Source organism: Ambystoma mexicanum, chromosome 3p (assembly GCF_040938575.1).
Source record: "Ambystoma mexicanum isolate Mex_15411 chromosome 3p, UKY_AmexF1_1, whole genome shotgun sequence".
Classification (NCBI taxonomy): domain Eukaryota; kingdom Metazoa; phylum Chordata; class Amphibia; order Caudata; family Ambystomatidae; genus Ambystoma; species Ambystoma mexicanum.
Genome location: NC_090925.1, coordinates 737,686,794 through 737,712,692, shown reverse-complemented (window position 1 = coordinate 737,712,692; position 25,899 = coordinate 737,686,794). Strand labels below are relative to the sequence as shown.

General features: G+C 46.1%; 1 protein-coding gene across 1 annotated transcript in view; it reads right to left on the bottom strand.

The window, feature by feature from the left end:
- SRCAP (Snf2 related CREBBP activator protein) overlaps positions 1 to 25,899 on the bottom strand; it is a 2,075,623-nt gene that overhangs the window by 1,638,527 nt on the left and 411,197 nt on the right. The window contains exons 5-6 of the mRNA XM_069651627.1: positions 21,695 to 21,835; positions 21,281 to 21,494 (exon numbers count right to left, since the gene is read on the bottom strand). Coding sequence (XP_069507728.1) covers positions 21,281 to 21,494; positions 21,695 to 21,835 — 355 coding nt within the window. The remainder of the gene's footprint in view (positions 1 to 21,280; positions 21,495 to 21,694; positions 21,836 to 25,899) is intronic.

Below are 25,899 nucleotides of genomic sequence, written 5' to 3'. Positions count from 1 at the left end.
GGAAGTAAGTTGAATAAATACCCTTGTTTACCTGGTGTCCCGGGACGAGTTCGATCGCGTCCTTTGCTAGCAGATTGACGATCTCCTCGAGGAGGATTCTTTGGTGGTCTAGAGAATGTGTTCTATGTCATGGAGGGTGGTTTCGGGGACGCTCTAAGAGTTCTATGCAGTATCCTGCGTACAGCACCCATCTGTCTGATGTGATCCCTTCCCAAGCTTGGGTGAAGTTGGAAATGCGTCCTACTGGAGATGTGTGAGAACGGACCCTGAACGGAGCGTCACTGTTTTGGTGGAGGCGTGCCGCCGCCTCTACTGGGGCTGCCTCTACCTTTACCCCGTCCTCAATTATTCCCTCTACTATAACCTTGGGTAGACTGTTGGTTATTGTTCCACTGCGTACCCTGGCCCTGGGAATCGTTTGACCCTCTTTGGGAATTTTGTCCGCGTGTGCATCGAAAATTGCCATTACCCCTTTGATTAGGGGGTTTGGTGGTTAGTTGAGCTAGGGACTTGAGTGTTTCAAACTCGTCCTTGGAATTTTTCAGCCCGTCCTCGGCCGCCTTACCGAACAATAGATCTGGCTCCACCGGTTTGTCTAACAATGATGCTCGTGTTTCGGCCTTGAATCCAGACAGCCGTAACCAAGCGTGTCTCTTGATAACAGTACCCTCTGCTATCAATCTACCGGCATTATCGGCGGCATCAAAGGTTGCCTTTAAAATGGAACCTGATAAGGCTCTTCCTTCCGCTGAGACTCGTGCCAATTGGCTCTTTAGGGGCTCTGGGGCGGAATCTATGAGTGCTGCGACTTCCTCCCACTGGTGGCAGTTATAACTCGCCAGTAGGGTGGTGGAGTTGGCGATTCTTGCTTGGTAGGGGGAAGTGGAGGCAACCTTTCTGCCGAACCCATAGATTTTCTTGCTCTCCTTGTCGGGAGGAGCTTCTGATGATGACATGGATGTTCCTGCCCTCTTGCGGGTGTTTGTAACGACTAGGGAGTCCGGTTTCAGATGCCCTCTTATATACAGTGGGTCTGATTGGGCTGCCCTGAATAGCTTCTCAATCCTGGGATTGACTGCCCTGGTGAGATTGGGGTTTACCAGTGAAGGGTCTATTCTTCTTTGGATGGATTTAAGGATAGGGATGGCCTGCGCAACAGGTCTCCTTTCTCCCACCAACTCTTCGGCAAAATCTCTTTCCTCTTGAGCACCCTGGGTGTCAATGTGGAAGTGGTTTGCTGCACTAGATAGAACCTCATTTAGGAGGGGCTAGTTGTCGACAGGGGAGTCTGTAACCGGTGGTTCTTTATCTACCAGGGAATCTACGCTGTATATTTCTGGGTCGTCCTCTTCCTCCTCTTGTTCCTCATCGTCCCCATAGTAGGCTGTCCCAGTCTGTTCTTCCAACATGCCCAAATCTGAATCCTCACAAAGGGAAGGATCTTCTTGTTCCTGAGAATAAGGGTGAATGTGGAAGGGATCTGAAGACCGTGTTGTTTCGAACCAGGACTTTTTACTTGGGGGGAATAGGATCCTTGGAGCCTGAGCGTGCTGATCCATCGGGGTTATAAGTGAGAAAATGTTCGAGATTTTTAGAATAGAAATCTGCCAATGATGACATTCTTGATACGACTATGTCCTCACTGGACCACTCTCTTGAACTGGGAATGACTCCGCCTGGGGGGAGTTTCCCTGACTCATCTATAATAGAGGTGTGAGACCGGTCTGTCTGAGTGGAGTGGAATGTTTCTGTGGTGTAGAAGTAGGCTGAGACTGCTTCCTCTGTTTTCCCCCACCCCGTGGCTGGAAGAGTGTTTGCCCTGCTTCTTTGGGCTTTCGGAGCTTTTCAACGCCTGGCGTCGAGCTTCGGTAGTGGTGGTACTATCCTTCGACCGTGTAGGTTGGGATTCAGGAATGGGCGTTACTTGTACTGACGCCGACTCCTGGAGTGCCGTCTGGGGATAGAGGTCGATTTCTTCTTCTGACGATCGAACCTCGGTTACCTTGGGGAGCGAGGCACTTTTGGCAATAGTGGATCATTGCCTGGCGTCATGCGGCGATCTAGATCGCGAACGCCCAAAGGACGCCGATTCAGACCATTCCCTATGTGCCTCTTTCCAAGAGCTCGACGTGCACGTCGAGTCTCGGTGGGACTTCGTGTGTTTGGAAGTGCTGTGGGTTGCGCTTACGGGGCCGGGAGTCTTCCCCATAGCCGCCCTGCCGGACGATCTTCCGAGGTCGGGGACCTGCGCCTGGCTGTCTTTCGAGGCCGTGTTGCCCTTGCCGTCCGAAAGTACGGCGTCGTTGCCGTCGCTGAAGGCACCCTCCGCGGCCATGGCCTCTTGACGCCTGGCGTGGTGGGCCCAACGCTTGGTGGAACGGTCTTTTAGTGTTTTAGGTTTGAACCTACTACACGCTCTGCAATTTGCCTCGGGGTGATCCCTTGGCAAGCAGAGATTGCACGTGGCGTGTCTGTCAACCCAAGGATACTTGCGGTTGCACTTTGGGCAAAATTGGAAAGGGGTACCCTCCATTCGCACCTTGAGGCAGCAGGCTGGTAAGTGTAGGAATATATATAAGAAAATATATAAGAGTGTAGAGTATGTCCACCCAGAAAAAAGGGGGAAATATAACAATATTTTTCGAAGTATGGCTAATGCCAGGAAACTCCGCTGAATGCTTCTGACCAGTATGGCGGAAAAAAACAATCTGAGGGTCCAACACGCGTGAGGGATCATGGGTACAGTGGACGTCACACTAGGGATAGTATTACTGGCACGCCCTGTGTCGACGCCCATTTTCGAGTTTTGAAAAAAAAAAACGAATACTCCGCAACTTCCACTAGATGTCGGCCTATGCACAGCATGTGATCTAAGCAGATTCCACAAGCCTCAGAAATACATATATATATGTAAAACATGTTTTAAATGCCAGCAGTAGTTTGTTTGTGCCTACACCTCTTTGCGCCAAATTTCTGATGTAAATGAATAAAAGTACGTAGTCAAGTTTCTTCAAGTATATTTTCTTAATTTATTTGATATATGTTCTGCCCATATGGATGACACGTGTTTCGGCGTTCCATTGGCGCCTTTTTCAAATCCGGGCTGAATGCAAGCGTAACATGTAATAAAACAAAACACAAAATATAACATATGAAATAGCATTTTAGCATATTTTATAACACATTTAGTAGTTAGAATAGTGACTTAGGCTGTGTAGTATATCCTTTTAGCATTCTCAAATTGCATGAACACCTAAAAGTGCAGCACCTCTTAGTTACCTCAAATGGTTAAAAATAAATCCATTACAGTGACTATGTTAGTTTTTTAAAATTAAATTTGTGCAATCCGAAAAAGAAGTAAGTATGGGATGGCATGGACCTAACAATTTTTGGCTGTCAGAAAAGCATGTGAATTTGTTTTCTTACCCTTATTGAATGTAATGCGAATCTCCCTTTCCTTATTTCCGGGAATTAGTTTTTAGTTGAAGTGTATCACGGTAGTTCCAGGGTTAAATCCCACCTAGAACAAATTTGGTTGTTCTGTTATGCTAACATTAGCCTTTTAACCTTCTATCGGATTGATTCTTTATGCATGATTCCCTAGCATATATTTAGACACATTTTAAACTCTAGTAAGCATGACTAGTAACATCTTTCTCATTGCATTTGTGTAAAAAGTGCTATTCATATTTACAATCCTCCAATCGCATTACATATACTTGGTCTCATGCATTCTGTTACTCTAGCGGTCACTAAGAATTACTTTTTCAGTTACAATGACTGGTAACCGATTTGCTCCCCATTTGTGTTTACCAAAACACCCTTTCGCGTGAGTTTGAAATCCCAACCAAAATATATTTTGTTTATGCCACTCGGCATCAAGCGTGCTGAATTCTACATTGAGCATGCTTGTAGCGGTGGTCTTTCCACCCCTTAAAAGCGCTTACCTACAAAATTCTCTTGCTCATGCCTCAAGCATCGGGGGTCCTGTTATGGTTCTGGCAAATCCTTGTTCATAAAGAGTTACAGATTGCTAGTCCCTCTTTCCTTTTGTTCATTTACAAAATTCGGCGGCCATACTTTGGGCTGAGTTTTAGTACGTAAGTCCTTTTTTCCTTTTTGATGTTTAAAATGATCTGTTGCATTTGTGTTTAGTGTAACATTGATTTGAATTTAAACTTCCGTATTTATCTTGCGCGGCTGATCTGTTACTTATTATTATGTCCAAATTTACAAAAATTAAAGTTAAAGGAGTAACTAATTTTTCCTTTATATTATGTATACCTAAGACAGTTTCCTGTTGGGAATGGTGCATTATGGTAACTTTAGTTTTCTTCATTGACCATTATTTTCTCACTATATTTTATTAGCATTCTTTTCACAATTTCAGAATGGTGCATTGTGGTACCTGTGGTTTGATGTAAATTTCGCCTCTCTCATCTGTTTAACTTTCATCTGATTAGCTTTTTTTTTTTTTTTCTTTTTTTTTTTTTTTCTTTTTTTTTTTTTTCTGTGTTTAGTGTAACATTGATTCGAATTTAAACTTCCGTATTTATCTTGCGCGGCTGATCTGTTACTTATTATTATGTCCAAATTTACAAAAATGAAAGTTAAAGGAGTAACTAATTTTTCACTATGTTTATTAGTATTTTATTCCCCCCCCCCCCACGCAATCTCTTTATATTATGTATAACTAAGACAGTTTCCTGTTGGGAATGATGCATTATGGTAACTTTAGTTTTCTTCATTGACCATTATTTTCTCACTATATTTTATTAGCATTCTTTTCACAATTTCAGAATGGTGCATTGTGGTACCTGTGGTTTGATGTAAATTTCGCCTCTCTCATCTGTTTGACTTTCATCTGATTAGCGGTTTCGCCCATTTAGGATCTCCCCATGTGTATATCTAAAACATATGATTTAACAGTGCACATTCTTTTCACAATTTCAGAATAGTGCATTGTGGTACCTGTGGTTTGATGTTAATTTCGCCTCTCTCATCTGTTTAACTTTCATCTGATTAGCGGTTTCGCCCATATATAGGATCTCCCCATGTGTATTTCTGAAGCATATGTTTTAACATTGCAGTGTTCAATAATATTTTTCTATGCAACAAATTATAATTGAACAAAATAGAAAACAGGAAAAAACATTTTTGTAATTAATGAAAACATTTGCGATATTCATAACAAGAGTCCTGTATATTATCATTTTTTTGGGTTTTGTTTCTGCTATTTCTCTGCTACTTCTCCAGCATCACAAAAAGTGAATCATTTCATTGTCTGAATTTAATCCATGTTCCAATGTTTGAAAATGACAGATTAATCTGGCTTCTTCTTGCCTTAAGCAAAGTTCTTGATTTCCTCCTCGTTTGCCCATTTTGATTCTTTTCAGTCCAATAAATCTAATGTCTTTTTTATTTTGCATTTGGTGTTGGTTTTGCCAATGAACAGATAACGGGAGGTTTTTGTCTTGACTTCCTATGGCTGAAATATGTTCTCTAATTCTAGTTCTTAACTCCCGAATGGTGCTCCCAATGTAGAGCAGATTACAGACACATATCACTGCGTAGACCACATGTTTGGATCTACAATTAATTTGTTCCCTAATCTTTGTTTTGACACCTTCTTGGTTCGTAAAAGTAACTGTTTCTTGTAGTGCATAGTGGCACATCGAACAGAAGCCACATTTCCTGAAACCTGACTGTGGTTGACGTAACCATGTTTGTGATCTTGTTTCTTCTTCCTCCTCTTCGGACATCATAGAAGGACTCAACATGTTTGTCAGAGTTCTGGCTTTCCTATAAATTATTGTTGGATAATCTTGTATGTGTTTCTCGATATGTGGGTCTAGTTTTAATAGATACCAGTTCTTTTTTAGGACTTTTTTAATTTCTTTGTTGTTTGCACAGTATGCCGTAATAAAATGAATAGTATCATCTGGTTGTGTACTTTTGCTGCTTTGAGATAATGTTGATTGTCTGGTCATGTTTTTGGCTTTCATTTTTGCAGTTTTAATTGATTTTTGTGAGTATCCTCTGGCCTTAAATCTGTCTGATAACAGTTGACATTCACTCTCAAAATCTGATAATTCTGTGCAATTACGTCGTGCTCTAATGAACTCTCCTTTGGGAATGTTGTAGATAACCGGTTTATGGTGGCAGCTAGTCGCATACAATGTTGAATTGACTTCCGTCTCTTTTCTGAATGTTTTTGTGTGTAATTGTCCAGTGGATACAAAGATGGTTAGATCCAAAAAGTTAATTTCCGTTTTGCTGCTTTGCCCAATAAATTCTAGGCCAAATTCATTGTTATTTGCTTGGTTTAGTAAAGACTCCAGTTCTTCCGGTGTACCGTTCCAAATAATTAGTACATCATCGATGTACCTTAGCCATTTGATTATTTTGTTCTTAAACTCAGGTATTTGGTATATATGTAGGTCTTCAAACATTCCCATTACAATGTTGGCAAGGGCTGGGGCATATTTAACGCCCATTGCGACTCCACGTATTTGTCGAAAAAACTGATTGTTGAAAATGAAAACATTGTTCTCTAAAGTTGTCATGAGCATTTCTTTAAGCATGCATGCAGAGTTGAAGATGAAATTAATGTATTGAATAAAGGCCTATCATTCGCCCCGACAACTGAGTTTGAACCCATAGAAATACATGTGGATCTTTTCAAATTTGTTCGGAAATTAAAACTTAAAAAATTTTTTGCGACTCAAGTTGAAAAAAGGAAAAAAACATCTGAAACCATAACTAGAAGTGATATAACCATATAAGAACTAAGCGGTATTCACCTATTACGATCCCTACAAGAACCAGGAGACTATCCAATACATCAAACCATTCATGAGTTAGAAATACAGCCAACTCCTTTTTCCATGAAAGAATTGAAACCCAAATCCAGGTTCACACCCCAGCTATCACCAGATAACATGGTGGACGCATTTTACAGAGCCGTCACACAAGATTTATACTACTTAAGAAAAAGACCACAAATAAAAAACAAGACTAATCTCAAAAACCTTACAGCAAATGAAATTCTTGCCATAAGAAAATTACAATCAAATCATCAATTGGTTATCAAGGAAGCGGACAAAGGTGGCAACATTATAATAATGAATAGAGTGGATTACATAAAGATGGCTATGAACCACTTGGAAAATCCAGAATGCTATGAGAAATTAATAGGAAATCCAATACCGAAAATAACACAAGATTTGACAAGCCTTATTAATGCCTGGCACCAGCAAGGACTAATAACTGATGAAGAGCAGACACACCTACGGGTAAATAAACCTACAATTCCAACCATATACTTTCTTCCGAAAGTTCACAAGAAATATGACACCATCCCAGAAGGAAGGCCTATTGTAAGTGGCATAGGTTGGGCGACAGAACCTATAGCGGAATATATTGACAATATAATAAGACCTGGAGTACCTAAAATACAGGCATATCTGAAAGACACAACAGATGCCATTAAAATTGTAGAAGAAATTCAGTGGCAAGATACATACTTATTAGCAACATGGGACGTCAAGGCTCTATATACATCTATTAAATATGAATTGGCCCTGGAGGCAATGGACTATACTTTCAAAAATAGATCTGCGTCATTTTTCAACTCTGCATGCATGCTTAAAGAAATGCTCATGACAACTTTAGAGAACAATGTTTTCATTTTCAACAATCAGTTTTTTCGACAAATACGTGGAGTCGCAATGGGCGTTAAATATGCCCCAGCCCTTGCCAACATTGTAATGGGAATGTTTGAAGACCTACATATATACCAAATACCTGAGTTTAAGAACAAAATAATCAAATGGCTAAGGTACATCGATGATGTACTAATTATTTGGAACGGTACACCGGAAGAACTGGAGTCTTTACTAAACCAAGCAAATAACAATGAATTTGGCCTAGAATTTATTGGGCAAAGCAGCAAAACGGAAATTAACTTTTTGGATCTAACCATCTTTGTATCCACTGGACAATTACACACAAAAACATTCAGAAAAGAGACGGAAGTCAATTCAACATTGTATGCGACTAGCTGCCACCATAAACCGGTTATCTACAACATTCCCAAAGGAGAGTTCATTAGAGCACGACGTAATTGCACAGAATTATCAGATTTTGAGAGTGAATGTCAACTGTTATCAGACAGATTTAAGGCCAGAGGATACTCACAAAAATCAATTAAAACTGCAAAAATGAAAGCCAAAAACATGACCAGACAATCAACATTATCTCAAAGCAGCAAAAGTACACAACCAGATGATACTATTCATTTTATTACGGCATACTGTGCAAACAACAAAGAAATTAAAAAAGTCCTAAAAAAGAACTGGTATCTATTAAAACTAGACCCACATATCGAGAAACACATACAAGATTATCCAACAATAATTTATAGGAAAGCCAGAACTCTGAGAAACATGTTGAGTCCTTCTATGATGTCCGAAGAGGAGGAAGAAGAAACAAGATCACAAACATGGTTACGTCAACCACAGTCAGGTTTCAGGAAATGTGGCTTCTGTTCGATGTGCCACTATGCACTACAAGAAACAGTTACTTTTACGAACCAAGAAGGTGTCAAAACAAAGATTAGGGAACAAATTAATTGTAGATCCAAACATGTGGTCTACGCAGTGATATGTGTCTGTAATCTGCTCTACATTGGGAGCACCATTCGGGAGTTAAGAACTAGAATTAGAGAACATATTTCAGCCATAGGAAGTCAAGACAAAAACCTCCCGTTATCTGTTCATTGGCAAAACCAACACCAAATGCAAAATAAAAAAGACATTAGATTTATTGGACTGAAAAGAATCAAAATGGGCAAACGAGGAGGAAATCAAGAACTTTGCTTAAGGCAAGAAGAAGCCAGATTAATCTGTCATTTTCAAACATTGGAACATGGATTAAATTCAGACAATGAAATGATTCACTTTTTGTGATGCTGGAGAAGTAGCAGAGAAATAGCAGAAACAAAACCCAAAAAAATGATAATATACAGGACTCTTGTTATGAATATCGCAAATGTTTTCATTAATTACAAAAATGTTTTTTCCTGTTTTCTATTTTGTTCAATTATAATTTGTTGCATAGAAAAATATTATTGAACACTGCAATGTTAAAACATATGCTTCAGAAATACACATGGGGAGATCCTATATATGGGCGAAACCGCTAATCAGATGAAAGTTAAACAGATGAGAGAGGCGAAATTAACATCAAACCACAGGTACCACAATGCACTATTCTGAAATTGTGAAAAGAATGTGCACTGTTAAATCATATGTTTTAGATATACACATGGGGAGATCCTAAATGGGCGAAACCGCTAATCAGATGAAAGTCAAACAGATGAGAGAGGCGAAATTTACATCAAACCACAGGTACCACAATGCACCATTCTGAAATTGTGAAAAGAATGCTAATAAAATATAGTGAGAAAATAATGGTCAATGAAGAAAACTAAAGTTACCATAATGCATCATTCCCAACAGGAAACTGTCTTAGTTATACATAATATAAAGAGATTGCGTGGGGGGGGGGGAATAAAATACTAATAAACATAGTGAAAAATTAGTTACTCCTTTAACTTTCATTTTTGTAAATTTGGACATAATAATAAGTAACAGATCAGCCGCGCAAGATAAATACGGAAGTTTAAATTCGAATCAATGTTACACTAAACACAGAAAAAAAAAAAAAAAAAAAAAAAAAAAAAAAGCTAATCAGATGAAAGTTAAACAGATGAGAGAGGCGAAATTTACATCAAACCACAGGTACCACAATGCACCATTCTGAAATTGTGAAAAGAATGCTAATAAAATATAGTGAGAAAATAATGGTCAATGAAGAAAACTAAAGTTACCATAATGCACCATTCCCAACAGGAAACTGTCTTAGGTATACATAATATAAAGGAAAAATTAGTTACTCCTTTAACTTTAATTTTTGTAAATTTGGACATAATAATAAGTAACAGATCAGCCGCGCAAGATAAATACGGAAGTTTAAATTCAAATCAATGTTACACTAAACACAAATGCAACAGATCATTTTAAACATCAAAAAGGAAAAAAGGACTTACGTACTAAAACTCAGCCCAAAGTATGGCCGCCGAATTTTGTAAATGAACAAAAGGAAAGAGGGACTAGCAATCTGTAACTCTTTATGAACAAGGATTTGCCAGAACCATAACAGGACCCCCGATGCTTGAGGCATGAGCAAGAGAATTTTGTAGGTAAGCGCTTTTAAGGGGTGGAAAGACCACCGCTACAAGCATGCTCAATGTAGAATTCAGCACGCTTGATGCCGAGTGGCATAAACAAAATATATTTTGGTTGGGATTTCAAACTCACGCGAAAGGGTGTTTTGGTAAACACAAATGGGGAGCAAATCGGTTACCAGTCATTGTAACTGAAAAAGTAATTCTTAGTGACCGCTAGAGTAACAGAATGCATGAGACCAAGTATATGTAATGCGATTGGAGGATTGTAAATATGAATAGCACTTTTTACACAAATGCAATGAGAAAGATGTTACTAGTCATGCTTACTAGAGTTTAAAATGTGTCTAAATATATGCTAGGGAATCATGCATAAAGAATCAATCCGATAGAAGGTTAAAAGGCTAATGTTAGCATAACAGAACAACCAAATTTGTTCTAGGTGGGATTTAACCCTGGAACTACCGTGATACACTTCAACTAAAAACTAATTCCCGGAAATAAGGAAAGGGAGATTCGCATTACATTCAATAAGGGTAAGAAAACAAATTCACATGCTTTTCTGACAGCCAAAAATTGTTAGGTCCATGCCATCCCATACTTACTTCTTTTTCGGATTGCACAAATTTAATTTTAAAAAACTAACATAGTCACTGTAATGGATTTATTTTTAACCATTTGAGGTAACTAAGAGGTGCTGCACTTTTAGGTGTTCATGCAATTTGAGAATGCTAAAAGGATATACTACACAGCCTAAGTCACTATTCTAACTACTAAATGTGTTATAAAATATGCTAAAATGCTATTTCATATGTTATATTTTGTGTTTTGTTTTATTACATGTTACGCTTGCATTCAGCCCGGATTTGAAAAAGGCGCCAATGGAACGCCGAAACACGTGTCATCCATATGGGCAGAACATATATCAAATAAATTAAGAAAATATACTTGAAGAAACTTGACTACGTACTTTTATTCATTTACATCAGAAATTTGGCGCAAAGAGGTGTAGGCACAAACAAACTACTGCTTACTTTACAAACGGAGCTGAGGGACTCTATGTCTCCGTGTTGACCCACATCCTTGCGACACAAGAATAAAATAATAAAATAAGAAAACCATTGCCAACTTTAATAGCACTAACATACGGGTCGCGAGAGTACACCTTATGATATCCCCACTCAAGAAGTTCCTCACTCAGTAGATGTTTTAAATGCCTGTATGTATTACTTATGTATGAACAGCGCCCAAATGCCCAAGGGCTGGGTCTTTTTTGCACTCTACAAATAAACTCAAACCCTGTAGAAGTCAACATGCACCTCGGAGGAGCGTAATGCCTGAGGACTGAGTACCTGAATGACAGAAGACAAAAAAAGACGAAGTATCCACGCGTGGAATTACATGGCTGAAGCCAAACCCAGGAGCGCTGGTGAATTCGCCCCGTTCCCGTCGACGCAGAAAAGGGGACTGGGGTGTGGCGCCGGAGTCAAGACAGCGCATGCTCCCTGGGCCGCACGCCTCTAAATTTAAAGGGGAAGAAGGTTATTCTGGTGAAAAAGGTTCCATCTCCCGTCCCTGGCAAGGGACGCCCATACAGTATGGAGGAAAGGGGGCGGGACGTAAGAGTAGGCCCTGAGCTGAAGTGTCCACATGATTGGCCACGGCCTCTAGCAGGTCCTGAGGCAGAATTCTGGCATCAGATACGCCCTTTTTAAAATCTTGCAGCCTGTCCTGAGGGATACATTCCTGAAATTCGGAAGCTCCTACCACAGCTTGAGATTTGCTGCTGCAAGGATGACATGCAGGAGGGAGCGAGACTGTGGCAGCGGAAACCGAGCATGCCAATCCATTGGAGGGCGCAAAGGATTCTTATTGTCCACATTGTGTTAAAATGCTGCTCGGCCCCAAATATAGGCCCCTCTGGACCAGCCATTGAGAAAGTTGGAGCGAAAGAGCTCAAAATGGCTGCCTGAGACCGTGTGGGTTGAACCGCGTCACATGCATCAGTGAGGCCATTGTCACCACAGGGGCTTCAGGGGTCTTTTTTATCCATTTTAGCCTTGTGACAGATCTAGAGCGCTTTGTGCTCTTCTGGATTCTGCAGAAGAATTAGCCCTCAGTGAGGGAACCTCAGCAGCCTCAAGTACATCCTGCACCAGAACCTTGGCGTCAAATAAGATGCCCTTGAAGTCTTCGAGCCTATCGGGAGGAATACAACCTGAAACTCGGCTAGCTCGCTCCACAGTTTGACATTGGCAGATGCCAGGATAAGCCCAGTATTGACCTGACGAAGTTGAAGAGCCGAATTGGAAAAAACCTTTTTCGCCCAACAGCGTCAAGACGCTTGTCCTCTTTGGTAAGGATCTGAGACGCAGCAGAGGAGGATGTACAGGCCGGCTTCGACTGGAGCATAGATGCTGCCACCACCGAAGAGGGGAGCAGACATGCCGACAAGGATATGTCCTCTGAAGCGTTCAAATTTAGCAAGCGTCAATTTTCTTGTTCAAGTGCTGCCCCGAATGAGGTTTTTCCTTACCTTACGGGACTCAGCAAGGATGTCCTTTTGAAGGAGCAGGTCGGTACGCTCCTTTGTCGACAAGAGTAAAGACTCCCAAAAGTACCCCCTCTCGGTTATTGAGATGTGTAGCCGCATTAGCAGATCTAGAGTGTTTCAGGGACACCTTAGGGACTGCTCTCAGATAAACGCCAAATGAGGGAACCTTGGTGCAGTCAGTACTGGAAGACTTATGGTGCTTGTCTGGCTTCTTTGCCCCCTCAGCAGGATTGGTTCTACCACAGGTCTGAGTGTTGGAAGGCCTAGGGTCACCTCCTGATGCCAAAACCCCGCAAAGGGAGCCCCTCAATCCTGCCGGTGTTAGAAATAGCCCAAAGGAGGGTAAACTCGGGAGTAACCCTGGTACCGTTCGTCACCTCGAAAGCGACCTTGAGTCGAGACTGTGCACTTAGCTCCAGATGTGGAGACCTCGGGCTGACCCCGGTGACAAGAGCCGCAGAAGGACTGGGCCCAACATTAGCCCCTAAAAGGGGAACGTCGGGCGATGATCTGGTTTTAGCCGCCCCTTTACAGTGGACCTCAGAGGAAGCTCTGGTGCACTTTTTGGATCCCTTACGGGACACCTCAGGGATATCCCTGGTAACAGGACTACTTGAGCCCCTCCTGGGCCCAGAAGACCCTGGGAATAAGTCCCCCAGCCGAGGTGCCCTGAAAAGGAACAAAGTTACCGGCCGTTTCCTTTTTGCTTCAATTAACTGCTGTAAATGTGGTGGAGGAACGCGTTTAAACACCTCCCCCACCAAAAAACCTGATGCTGGAGTGCTCGGATGGAGAGGGAGTCGCAGTAAAAGCACGAGTTCCCACGGTGTTCCAGGCCTAAGCACTGCAGGCTAAGAGGGTGGAGATCCGTGACGTTCGCACGATGAACAGGACACGAATCCCAGACGCTCCGGCATAGACTGGACAAGGCGACTACGAATCTGGAGCAGTTATGAAGGACAAGCGAAGAAAAGAAAAATATTCCCCGTGATGCAAGTGCGTCCGACCCTGACCGCATAGATAAAAGGACTGGGGATTTGATGCTATTAAAAGTGCCCTGGTCCCGTCCCGAAGGACGTCAAGTCCCAACAAGCATGGCAGAAAGGGGACGGGACGTAAGAGTATAACTATTTGTTAAAAGCTCATATTCAATTAGATCTCTTCAACATTGATATTTCCATCACAAATGGTTTCTAAATTCTCCAAGATAGAATTGTAGAGGTTAGTCTTGAAGTCAGGCCTCATGGCCTGAGACCACCTAATGGAATTCCAAGCATGGCCACGGACCATTACTGTGTGAAAGTGGACATTAGTACAGGGGGACCCAGGTTTGTTTCACACCCCCTCATGCTTACAGTTAGTGGGATATGGTCACTTTCCATTCTCTCAACCACTAGTCAGTGACCCTCGACCAGTCCAAGCGTGTAACAAGAATGTAATCAGTATATAGGAGTTCCCGCTGGGCCACCTAAAAGTTTTTCCGGTTGGTCTTTGATAAAGTGCCCATTACAGGACTTCACGTTTAGGTTGGCAAGCATGCAACAAGATTCCAGGGCCAGATAAAGGGTCCTTTTCGGGATAACAGCTATCAAGGGCGGGATTTCCCAAGCATGGTCTTGGGAATCCCATAGACTCGTCAACTCCTTCACCGGTTCAAATCAGAGATTAATATCCCCCGCAACGAGGATACTGCGTTTAGAGAGCATTGATAACTGCACATAACTAGTTATGTGCTCTTCTAGGGAGGACAACGTGACAAAGCCATGTAGCGTGGACGGTCTATTGTAGATGTTGTATAGATAAAATAAATCATTGGCATCTATCCAGAACAGTAGTGCTTACAAATACACTGAGCCTGTGGGGCTGGAATCTAGAGTGATATCAGTCCACACCACAAGGCCGCTGCTAAGACGCCTCCTGGGTCCCTTGGTGGCTGGAATAGCAAAAACCTGGTACCCCTGAAGGTAGGGTGGATCGACCGCCCATGTTTCTTGTAATATTAATTACAAGTTACTCACCATAGGGACTAACATACTCTTAGTCCATAGTCCCCATTTCTCCATACTGCATGGGCGTCCCTTCCAAGGGACGGGAGACAACCTTTTTCACCAGAAAAAAAAAACATCTTCCCCTTTAAATTTAGAGGCACGCAGGTGTGCGGCCCAGGAAGCATGCGATGGCCTGACTCCGCCCTCCGGCGCCACACCTCAGTCCCCATTGACGCGTCAACAATATATTTAACATTGCCTAATGACACCAGTATTATTAATAGGGGGGAGGTTGGTGGGACGTATGTAGGAAAGGGGACTAAGGACTAAGAGTATGTTAGTCACTACGGTGAGTCACTTATAATTACTCTTATGTCCCGTCCCCTTTCCTCCATACTGCATGGGTGATTACAACTCAATGTAGCCCCAGGGTGGAGAGGAGACCCTCTTTAAGCAAATAGGTTCCCAAGAACCGCCTGTCCGAAAGCCGCATCAGATCTAGAGCTGGCATCCTAACAGTAATGCTTGCAGGAGGCAGAGGGAGTGGCCCAAGTGGCCGGCCTGCTCATGACTTGCCAAGGGACAAGACGCTAGAAAGCAAAGGCCATTGCCTTGGCCCTGACTGCATGGGCATGCATGTTGGCCGGGAGCAGCTTGTGCTGGCCCTCATACGCGTCTTTGATGGCAGAGACCATCCAGTGGGATATGGAGGCCTTAGAGGCCCGATAGCCTGGTCTTGAGCCTCCGAAAGTGACAAACAGGGCGTCCGACTTGCAGAAGCCCTTGGTCTTGTCCAAGTAAAATTTTAGGGCACGCCTGACATCCAGGCAGTGCAGCACTCCGTTTCGTCCTTGGGATCGGGAAAATACATAGTGAAGGACTATTTCCTTGTTCAAGTGCAACGCACACAGTATCTTGGGCAGAAATGCTGGGAGTGTCCGCAGGACTACTTTGTCCCTGTGAAAGTTAGTATATGGTTCTGAAGCGACCAGCGCCTGGATTTCGCTGACCCTACGTGTCGAGGTGAGGCCGACTAGTAAGGCCACCTTGATGGTGACCAGCCCGATGTCCGGATGCCATTGGTTCAAATGGTTTGTGCGCCAGGGAGCCTAAGGCTATGTTAAGATCCCACACAGGGTGCGGCCTCTTGACGGGCGGGTAGAGCCTTGCGAGTCCAGTCAGATGTTTGACGATAGGATTGGAGGAGGAGAAGATGCCCTCCTCCGAGTTCCTGTAAGCTCCGATGGCTGCGAGGTAAGTGGGCAGGTGTCAACCTGCACACCCAGGGGGGCGAGGTGCGCCGAGAAGGAGAGCACGTCGTTCAAAGTGCACGCCATGGGTTCGATTTCTTTGGAGTCTGCCCAGTGCCAGAATCTGCTCCACTTGCTTTTGTACTGGGCCCTGGTAGCCTTGCTCCTAGCAGCCTATATGATCTCCATATTAACCTGTGAGAGGCTGAGGTGCCGCAGCGTTTCCTGCTTCGCTGCTAGGGCTAGTTTCTGTGGAGCGGGGTGGATGACTCTGCCCCCTTGTTGTGCCAGAATATGAGCTGGGCTCGTCGGGAGGTGAATCGGGGGCATCTCAGGATGAGCAGCTCCGAAAACCATGGCATGGCCTGCCACCAGAGAACTATTAGAATGCTGTGTAGTTGGCAAGACTCCTAAATCTTGCAAATTACTCTGTGAATCAGAGGCGTGGGCGGAAAGGCGTAGGCCTTCATGCCATTCCACGCGAGGTTAAATGCGTCGCCCAGGGAGCCAGGGCCCTGACCCTGCCAGGAGGCGAACTGGGGCACTTCTGGTTGCGCCAGGTGGCAAAAAGATCCACCAGGGGATAACCCCCAACTGTTGAAGATCTCCTGAATAACTAGGTCGTTTAGCTGCCACTCGTGGTCCGCTCCCAGCCTGCTGAGCCTGTCCGCTTCCAGTTTGTCTTCCCCGGGAGGTGGACTGCCGTGAGGTAGATGTCATTTTCCAGGGTCCACTCCCACATGCTGATTGCCAGTCTGCACGGAGATGGGGATCTTGTGCCTCCCTGCTAATTGACATAGTACATGCTGGTCGAGTTGTCCGTCTTGATAAGGACAACCTTGCCCCTGAGAAGTGGAAGGAATGCCCTGAGCGCTAGCCAAACGGTGTTCAGCTCTAGCCAACTGATGTGGAGTCCAGGTGCCGTGAACCGAGAGATCATCCAGGGTGGCTCCCCAGCACTCGAGCGAGGAATCCGTGGTGATGGTGGGCTGTGAAGTGGACAGCCGGAAGGGCTTGCCCGGCCATAGGTTTCAGTCTCAGGACCACCAAATGAGGTCTGGGTGGAGAGACAGAGGAACGTTGATAATCTCGGATTGAGAGCCTCGCTCCTGATTCCATGATGCCGCGAGTAGACCCAGAAGATATTGGTACCACCATGCTGAGGCCGCTTCCCTGCTGAAGAAGTGGGTGGCGGCCCTCTTGATGGCCGAGACCTTGTCCTCCGACGGAAAGACCTTCTCGGAGCACGTGTCCCAGATGAGGACCAGGAATGTCAGTCTGCATAGGCAGCAGCTGCGACTTCTTGAGATTGAGCGAGAAGCCCAGATCGTGCAGTGTGTTCATGAGGGCATGGGAAGAGTGGTGAACCGCTTCCGGGGATGTAGCCCTGACAAGCCAGTCGTCGAGGTACGGGTAGATGTGGAGGCCCTGCACTCTGAGGAGGGCCGCCACCGCATTCATGAGATTGAGGGCCAAGTTGAGGCCAAAAGGAAGGACCTTATATTGAAAATGGTAGCCCATGATGCTGAACCGTAGGAAAGAACGATGGAGCTGCCAAATCGGGACGTGTAGGTACGCGTCCTTCAGATCCAGGGAGAACATCCAGTCTCCCTTGTCCAAAATCTCTGCTATAAAAGCTGGCATGACCATCTTGAATTTTTGCAGGGGCAAGGAGAGGTTGAGGGTGGAAAGATACAGCACAACTCTCAGGACTGCCTGGTTCTTTTTCTGAATGGTTAAAATCCTGGAGTAAAAGCCAAAGCCTTGCTGGGAGGCTGGGACTTCCTCCACTGCCTGGCTCTCTACGAGCGACCGGATCTCCGCCAAAAGAGTTGCTGTCCCAATCTGTGGGAGTGGAGGGGAGGAGGGATGAAAGACTGGGATAGGGAGGCGATGCCCCATGGATACTACGGAGAGGATACAGGGGTCCGCAAAATTCTGGCGCTAGAAGTGTGCATGGAGAGAAAGCCTGCCCCCCCACCGCAGACATGTGCACCCGAAGGGGTGTGTCATGCCTTCTTTCCCTCGGAGGCTGTACGGGAAGAGGGGGGACTGGAAAAAGCCCTTACCTCCCCCCCCTTTTTTGTTGCTTTCGCCGGTTCCGAGACGGCAAGTGGTCCGGCTGCCTGGATCTCCGTTCGTGGAAGCCACGGAACCCTCCGTACGTACGACCTCTGTCGGAGCGCTGCTGAGATTGGGTGTACGATTTGGGTGTTGTCTTTGTAAGGATGGCTAAAGACTTGGCAGTTTGTGAGCTGTTTTTCTTTTTGTCCAGCTCTTCTTCCGTGGAGGAATGGAAGAGGTCCCCCCCCCCCACTCTCTCCCCTCGAACGGCAGATCTAATATGCGTTCCTTGTTGAATGTTGTTGCCCGGAGCCAGGCTGCCCTTCTCATGTCCGTGGAAATACAGATGGCACAGCCAAGGGTGTCAATATGGGCCACGGTGGATTCCATGAGGTCCTGCGGCCTCGGCTAGCCCTGCCTTAAAGCGTGATTGGCTCTGAGCGGGGAGTTCTGGGAGGAAGTCTGCAATTTCCCGCCATAATCAGTGTTGGCCTGACGAAGATGCAAGGAAGCGTTGGGATAGAGCTTCTTGCCATACACCTCCAAGATCATCTCCTCCTTGCCTAGCAGTGCCGCAGAGGAGGAAGCCCAAGACGACTGAGGCTTGGAGTATAGTGATGCCACAGCGATCACCGAGGAGTGTGGCTTAGGATGGACCAAGAGCAAGAGTGTATCCCCCTCCACCTGCCTGTACTAGGCGTCCAGGTGTCGATTGACCGGCTGGGCTGAGTGGGGTTTGAGCCAGCCCTTCTTGGCCAGAGAGACTACATCGGTTTGCAGAGGAATGCCCTATTTGACAGAAGGGCATCGTTTGAGGACTTCCACCAGGACCCCCACTGCCGGCTGCTCGACCTCGGGTTGGAGTAGGCCCAGATACTCTGCCAGCCCAGTAAGACGTTCATGGAAGGCCCTGGCTGAGGATGGCGTGTCCGGATACTCCTCCTCGTCTGTATCCTGCAGGTCAGGGGGATACTGAGGAGGAGGAGTAGACGGCGCCGGAGGCTGGGGTACAGGGACCGAGGCCGTAGGTTGAGGCGGAGGCTGGTACGGAACCGCCTGAGGCATCAGCTGAGGAGCCGGAGGCGGCGGCTGCGCCGGGGCCTGCGGCATCGGCAGAGGAGTCTGTGGTGCCTCAACTGCGTCTTTGAGGATAACTGCCATCCGAAGAGACTTCATGAGGCAGAGGAACCTCTCGAAGAAAGCATCTTCATTGGCTGAGGAGGTTGCAGGGGGTGCTGACGGGGCAGCAGGGAGCTGCAGGAGCCGCTGCGTACCCTGCCCATATGGACGCAAAGGAAAGCTGCTCTGCGCAAAAGAGGGATAGGCCGTAGGCCACGTACCTGGTTGAGGCCAGTCCCACCTTGACACTCGTTTTTCGTCAAATTCCTGGAATAGCGTCGGACATGTGCCTCTGACGCGGCAACCATCTTGTCAAGCTGCCTGCCATGTGCCTGCGACGTGTTGCTTGGCCCATTGGGCCCAGCCTCCTCAAGGACTCTTGCGTGTGGATCAGGAGGCCTACCCTGCTCGTCGGGCCTAGGTTCAGTAGATGCGACACCCTCGATCAGGGATTCGGTAGAGCTGCCTTTAGGCGCCCCCTCAGATGTATTGCCAGTACTAGGGCATTGCCCCTCGGCCATGATGCGGGAACAAGGGTGAAGACCCTGTAAAAGAACCTTCCGGTCCCTCAACTCGGTCACCGGGATGATCTCTCAGCCCGAAGGCTGGTATCTGTACCCACGCGGGAGAGTCCCTGGGAAGGAGTCTCCCTTGCGGGGTGCAATGCAGACTATGGGCCCTAGCTTGGGCTTGGTTCGATATTTCACTAAGTTCTTGAGGTCCTCTGGAGGCGACTTCTGAAAGAGCTCCCTCCACCTGGCTTAGTCTGTTCCTCAACGCTTTAGAGGACAGCGAGCTACACGCTGAACAAGCTTGCCAACTGTGGTCTGGGCCAAGGCAACGTAGGAAGAGGGTGTGGAGGTCTGAAGTTGGGAAGAGCCCGTTGCAGTATGGACACCTGCTGAACCCCGTGGATGTCGACATGCGCCGGGGAGGAGCGCGACACTTGAGGACCGAGTACCTGAGTGATAAAGAGACAAAAATGACAAATAAGTATCCGCACGTGGAATTACATGGCCGAAGCCAAAACCAGGAGCGCTGGTGAATTCAGCCCATTCCCGTCAATGCGGAAAAGGGGACTGAGGTGTGGCGCCGGAGGGCGAAGTCAGGGCAGCGCATGCTCCCTGGCCTGCACCCCCGCGCGCCTCTAAATTTAAAGGGGAAGAAGGTTTTTTCTGGTGATAAACGTTCCGTCTGCCATCCCTTGGAAGGGACGCCCATGCAGTATGGAAGAAAGGAGACGGTACGTAAGAGTATAATGTGGCATTTACTAACATACTTATACCAATCTGGATTGTCAAGCAACCTTTTAACTCCCGCTATATTCCAAGATACCAACCTAATTTCTTATTGTACACCCACAGTGGCGCATTAACATTTATATGGGGCTTCTGTAAAGCACCACTAATCTCAATTAAGGTGCTTAATGTCAAACATTTGGAAGCAGACAAGCAAACAGTTTAAAAGACTAAAGAAAATTAGAGTTAACTGATTGATGGCTTATCTTTAAATACATAAAGACAAGTTTCTCAGACAATCCTTGTAAGGTAGGTAGATGGGGAAGACTTTGCTCAATGGTTCTTGCATTTTTACTTGGCAGACCATAACAGTATGCCAAATCCAAACCTTCAATTCTTAGTCAGAGGGAACACATTTCAAGTTACAAGCTATTAGCCAGGCATAAAAAGCCACTTCAGTTCTCCACATGCATATTGCAAACTTTACATTTCTTGCGAAGAGTCAATCATCACTCGCCAATGTCTAGTATCAAGTAAAAACGTAAGGCCTGCTTATTTCTTCAGTCAAACAATCCACATTGCATACCTTCAACTCCAGCCTAGGCACAACAATTTCCTTTAACTGGCAAAGAAAGAACACTAAGAGGATTTGGGGAGGGGAGTCGCAGCTAAAATTCAGCCTCCGGAGGTTAAGTGATAGGGAACACTCCATTAATGAACAATCCAAGCACTTTCCAATAACAGGCCCTGAATGAGCTATGACAAAGAATAGGATTGTGCTTAAATGGTATTTTCCTTTCTATACAACAGTCACATACCTTCGTACTTTCTTGGTACAGCAGAGTACAGTGGGCTGGAGGCAGTGGAAACCATGTGCAAGGAGTCAGCCCTTCTGGGCACGAGTCTCTCATTCAAGCTCTGGGTCAACAAGTCTGAATACTTCTCAGTCTGCCCCACAATGAAGTCCAGCTGCAGGTCTAGAGTCTTCTTCCTCTTCTCTTCCAGGCGCGACTGCTGCTTAAACTGGACCACCTTTAAGGGCGATAATCAAGTAATCAATTAAGGGCTTTACCAAAAGGAAACTTGAAATGTATTCCCAACAATTGCAGCTATACACTTACATCTGACCAAGTCCCCCAGTTACCTATGCATGCCATATAGCAATAGTAAGAACATTCGAAACACTGCCAATCAAAGAATTGCTTAGCACGCCCAAAGCATTGAGAACATACCTTTTCCACATTAGACCAGAACTGCCGGACTTCTCGGGCAACAAAGGAGGCTATCCTTCGCAACTTGGCTTGCTCCTCCCTCTTGACCTTCTCTTCCTTCTGTTTCAAGTCCTCATGGTGGCGGGTAACCATCCTCACTACCTACAAATGTAAGGCACATATGAGGAAGCTACTCCCGAATAACCAGTGAACCGACCAGGAAAAACAGACTGCACGAAGAAGCCACAGATCACTAATAACCAAGGTGAGACACAATAGGACTAACAGACCTATTACAAAAATGATCAGGGGACCGCAGGTGGTTGTAATGATCAAGTGTGAGAAAGCCACTATACAGTGATTAAAGGAAGTGCTGCTTACATGGAACAGTGGTCCTACATATTGAAATAGGTATCAAAGCCACCTTTTGTCATGAACAGGGTCCCAGAGAGGCCGTGGCACTTCGATGGAGAAGGATTGTTGCTTCGCAAAATGCTTAAAACCATAGGAACAATGGTCAGCTCTCCTCTTAGATGTTAAGATAATTTAAGATTTTCAGAATCAGCCCTGAGAGACCACTATTTTAGTGAACAAGGGAAAAGACACTTCGGTCTAGCCAAACTCAATCAAGGTAGGTGATAGAGCAGTAAGGCTTAGATGTCAGAAGATATGGGGGTCATGTAATGGCACAATGATAGATGCACAGAGCACTTAAATCAAAGTAGGCAGTATGCATACAATTTATTTAAAAAATAAATCATTAGGCCTAAACAGACACTAAGCAATGAAAACACGAGGCAGCAGCACTACTAAATGACATTACTCACCGTAATCTTATTTCTGATGCTTATATCTGCTTAGAGTTACATGCTATGCATAGGTCGACATCTAGTGGTAACCGCAGAGTATTAGATTATTTGTTTTTGGAACTCGAAAATGAACGTCGACAAGGCGTGACAGTAATACTATCCTTAGTGTGACGTCCCCTTACCCATGGTCCTTCACGTGTGGAGGTCCCTCTGATTGGTTTGTTTCTGACATGAGGAAGCATGAAGTGTAGCAGATGTAATAAAGCAAATAAGGGGGCGGGGCCTGGAGCACCAGCGATGTGGCAGCTCCTCTAACGTTCTCCACATGGGGACCGCGGCAATCGCTGAAAACCCTTGGTTCCTAATGTTGCCCAACCTTCTAATGGCTTGATTCGGGTGGCGGAAAGCTGGATCCCCTGTTGGAAGGGACTCCAGCCCAAAACGCGAGCAAGAACCTGATAAACGCGGCGAAGGTGCCTGCCGGCATCTGCTGGGCAAATCCAAGATGGCAGACGCGCCGTGTCGGCCCCATTTCTGTGGCCACTCAACAGCTCTCGTTGGCCTTAGGACCTCGCCGGGGTGCCTCTGATCCCTGAAATCCTCCCTTGCCCTCCAGCGGAGCCTGACCGCCCGGAACTGCAGGGCTTGAGCCGCGGATGCGGCAGTGACTGAAGCTCGGCGGGGAGCCCAGCCTGGACCCGCTCTACGCGGGCTGCACCTTGAAGGCAGCTCCTTCATCCCGGCGTTCATGGCCCGCTCCTGCTCCCCACGGCCTTGCCGGTGGGGCAATTAATCTCTCCCTGGATGCAGATGGGAGGCGATCGTGCCCACGTGACCGTGCGCCTGAAGGGCCCCCCCAGCCAACCACCAGCTGCACCTTTGGGGTATAGGGAAGCCTCCACAGACCGCAGCAAGCGGCGGCACCCAAACCCAGCTCACTCACCCCCACCTGCATGCTTGGGGAACAGCGGGACCATTCCACAGCCTCTACTTTCCTGTTGGGGGCCCAGTGGCATCCCCTCCTGCTCCCCCACCAGCACTGCAACCCTGGGGTGGCATCCATTACCACGGCTCTCATCCCACACCAACCCTTAAGGGCCTTGCACCTGCACGCCTCCGGTGGCAGCCTCACCCCAATAGCCAAGGCGTGGGGGTAGACCACACGGAGCCTGACACTGCTGGTGGAGCGGCCACCTCCAGAACAGAAGCCTCCAGATACAGCAGAGCTCTGCTTGGCCACAGCCCATCTCAGAGGACCCCACCACCGAGCAATGTGTTTCTCCTTCGCATCCTGGACTTCCTAAGAACATCCACGGCAGCCCTTGCCGATTGCAACTCCTCGAACAGCTTCCTGGGGGCGCCCCTGCCCATCCCCGATCACTGCTAAAACGGAGAGGCCTGAGGCCCCACTGCCTTCACTATGGGAGCAAGCGGGGAGTGGACCCCCAACCGCCTTGAGCCACCCTCCCCAAGCGCTAACCACTACCTCACGGCAGAAAAGGACCCCCAATCGTCTAATTCCTGGGGCGCCTGTCCCCTTCACTTTTCCGTTGCCATCAAAGTAGGACAGCATGATCCCCTGGTTGGTACCCTGGGACTTTCTACTGGTCTACTAGTGTCGCACCCTCGGCCCAGCAACCGTAACTTGGCGCACTCTCGTGGGGAATGGTCTCCTGCCGTGGAACCATGGCTAAATCCCTGAAACCTCCCAAATCTGCAGATATCTCCACCATGCTCATAGCAGCAGAGAAATGGAAGAAAGCAGACCCTCCAAAACTCACGCCTCAAAACGCGCCCGATGATAAAGGGACCCTCGAAACCAAAGAAGACCTCCAAGCTTTCATGTCCGATAACAAAGCAGAGTTCAGATCTTGCATGGCGGAACTTACTACAAAGCTTGAACAAATAGACCTCGAACACAGGATGGGGGAATCCAAAGACCTAACCCAAGAACACTCAAACTCTCTGGTGGAAGTGCAACGCACAATCCAGACCCTAATGGACAGAACCGAGATACTAGAATACAGGCAGGAGGATCTGGAAAAACGCGCCTGCCGCAATGACCTGTGTATTCGAGATCTACGAAAAACAAAATGCAATACTCCGCAGTGACCACTGGATGTCGGACCTATGCACAGCATGTGATTCTAATCAGATTAACAAACATCAGAAACTAGAATACAGGCAGGAGGATCTGGAAAAGCGCGCCTGCCGCAATGACCTGTGTATTCGAGATCGTCCCTCCGCGATCTCCGACAGGGAATTACCCGAGTACGTGAGCAACTTCTTCCAATCGCTGCTACCAAACTTGGACGAAGCCCAGCTTCTACTCGATCGCACCCACAGGCTAAGCCCGCGTTGAGGAACTGATTCAGACCCCCCCACCCCCCCGGGCCTCATCACGAGAGTCCACTTTTATACCAGCAAAGAAGCCATCTCAGCAATAGGTCGCTCATGTGATGAATTATCATTCCAGGGCTCCCCGTTAGGCAGAATCCAGTGCAGTTCCCTTAGGGAGCACTACCCAAGATTAGGACTACAGGTGAGAGCAATAAATCCCCTTTGGTGTCAGTCTGTACCACAAAGATTTAGTTGGTAGCTGTGGCTGAGCAGTCAGACTTATCTCAAGAGGGAGATGAGCAGTATTCAGGGTTTACACAATAGGCCCACTAGACTATGTAACAAGGAAACACTGACCAAAGCTTTGCATTTAAAACTTAGCTATATATTTATTTTATAGACTTCTAAGAAAACACATGTATCACAGTCATCAAGTAAGTTAACCCTTTATGTGCCATGGGTATTTCCCCCCCAGTGCCAGGGCCTTTTTTGGCGATTTTGGTATGTGGCCATTCAATGCCTTGTAACTTTATTACATGAGATATCTCGGCCAAATCTGGCTCCTTTTTTTCCCACATGTAGGCTGTTGTAACGCCACCCAGGTATCCTAGGTTGCTGTAGGGGGGTGAGAGAAAATAAGCAAAAAGGGCGCAAATTATTATAAAATGATGTACAAAGAAGCCTGTGGTTTTTTCCTTGTAAGAGCTAGGAACAAATGCTTTGCTGTGCTGAGTTCCCCAATTTCCTGGCTTTCAAGAACAGGTTGAGTGGAAACGAAAATAATTTATTTTGATGTGGTTGTCAACTGTTTTGTGAGAGGTAGGCGATTTTGGCCATTTTTGCCAAATGGACATGTATGGACGGAATGGAAGAAAAAGTTAGGAAAGCCAGATTGGAGGACAGAAAGTCATATTTCTGAAAAGTAGACAAAATTCCAAGTTTAGGAAGGGGTGATTTGCATAGGTCAGGCAACAACTAGGTAGGGGAAAATGCCATAGATTGGGGGTAAAGTTGGAAAATGACCAAAAAAAAAGATATGTGTTGGAAATGGTTGGCTTGGTACGGCAATGGCTTCTA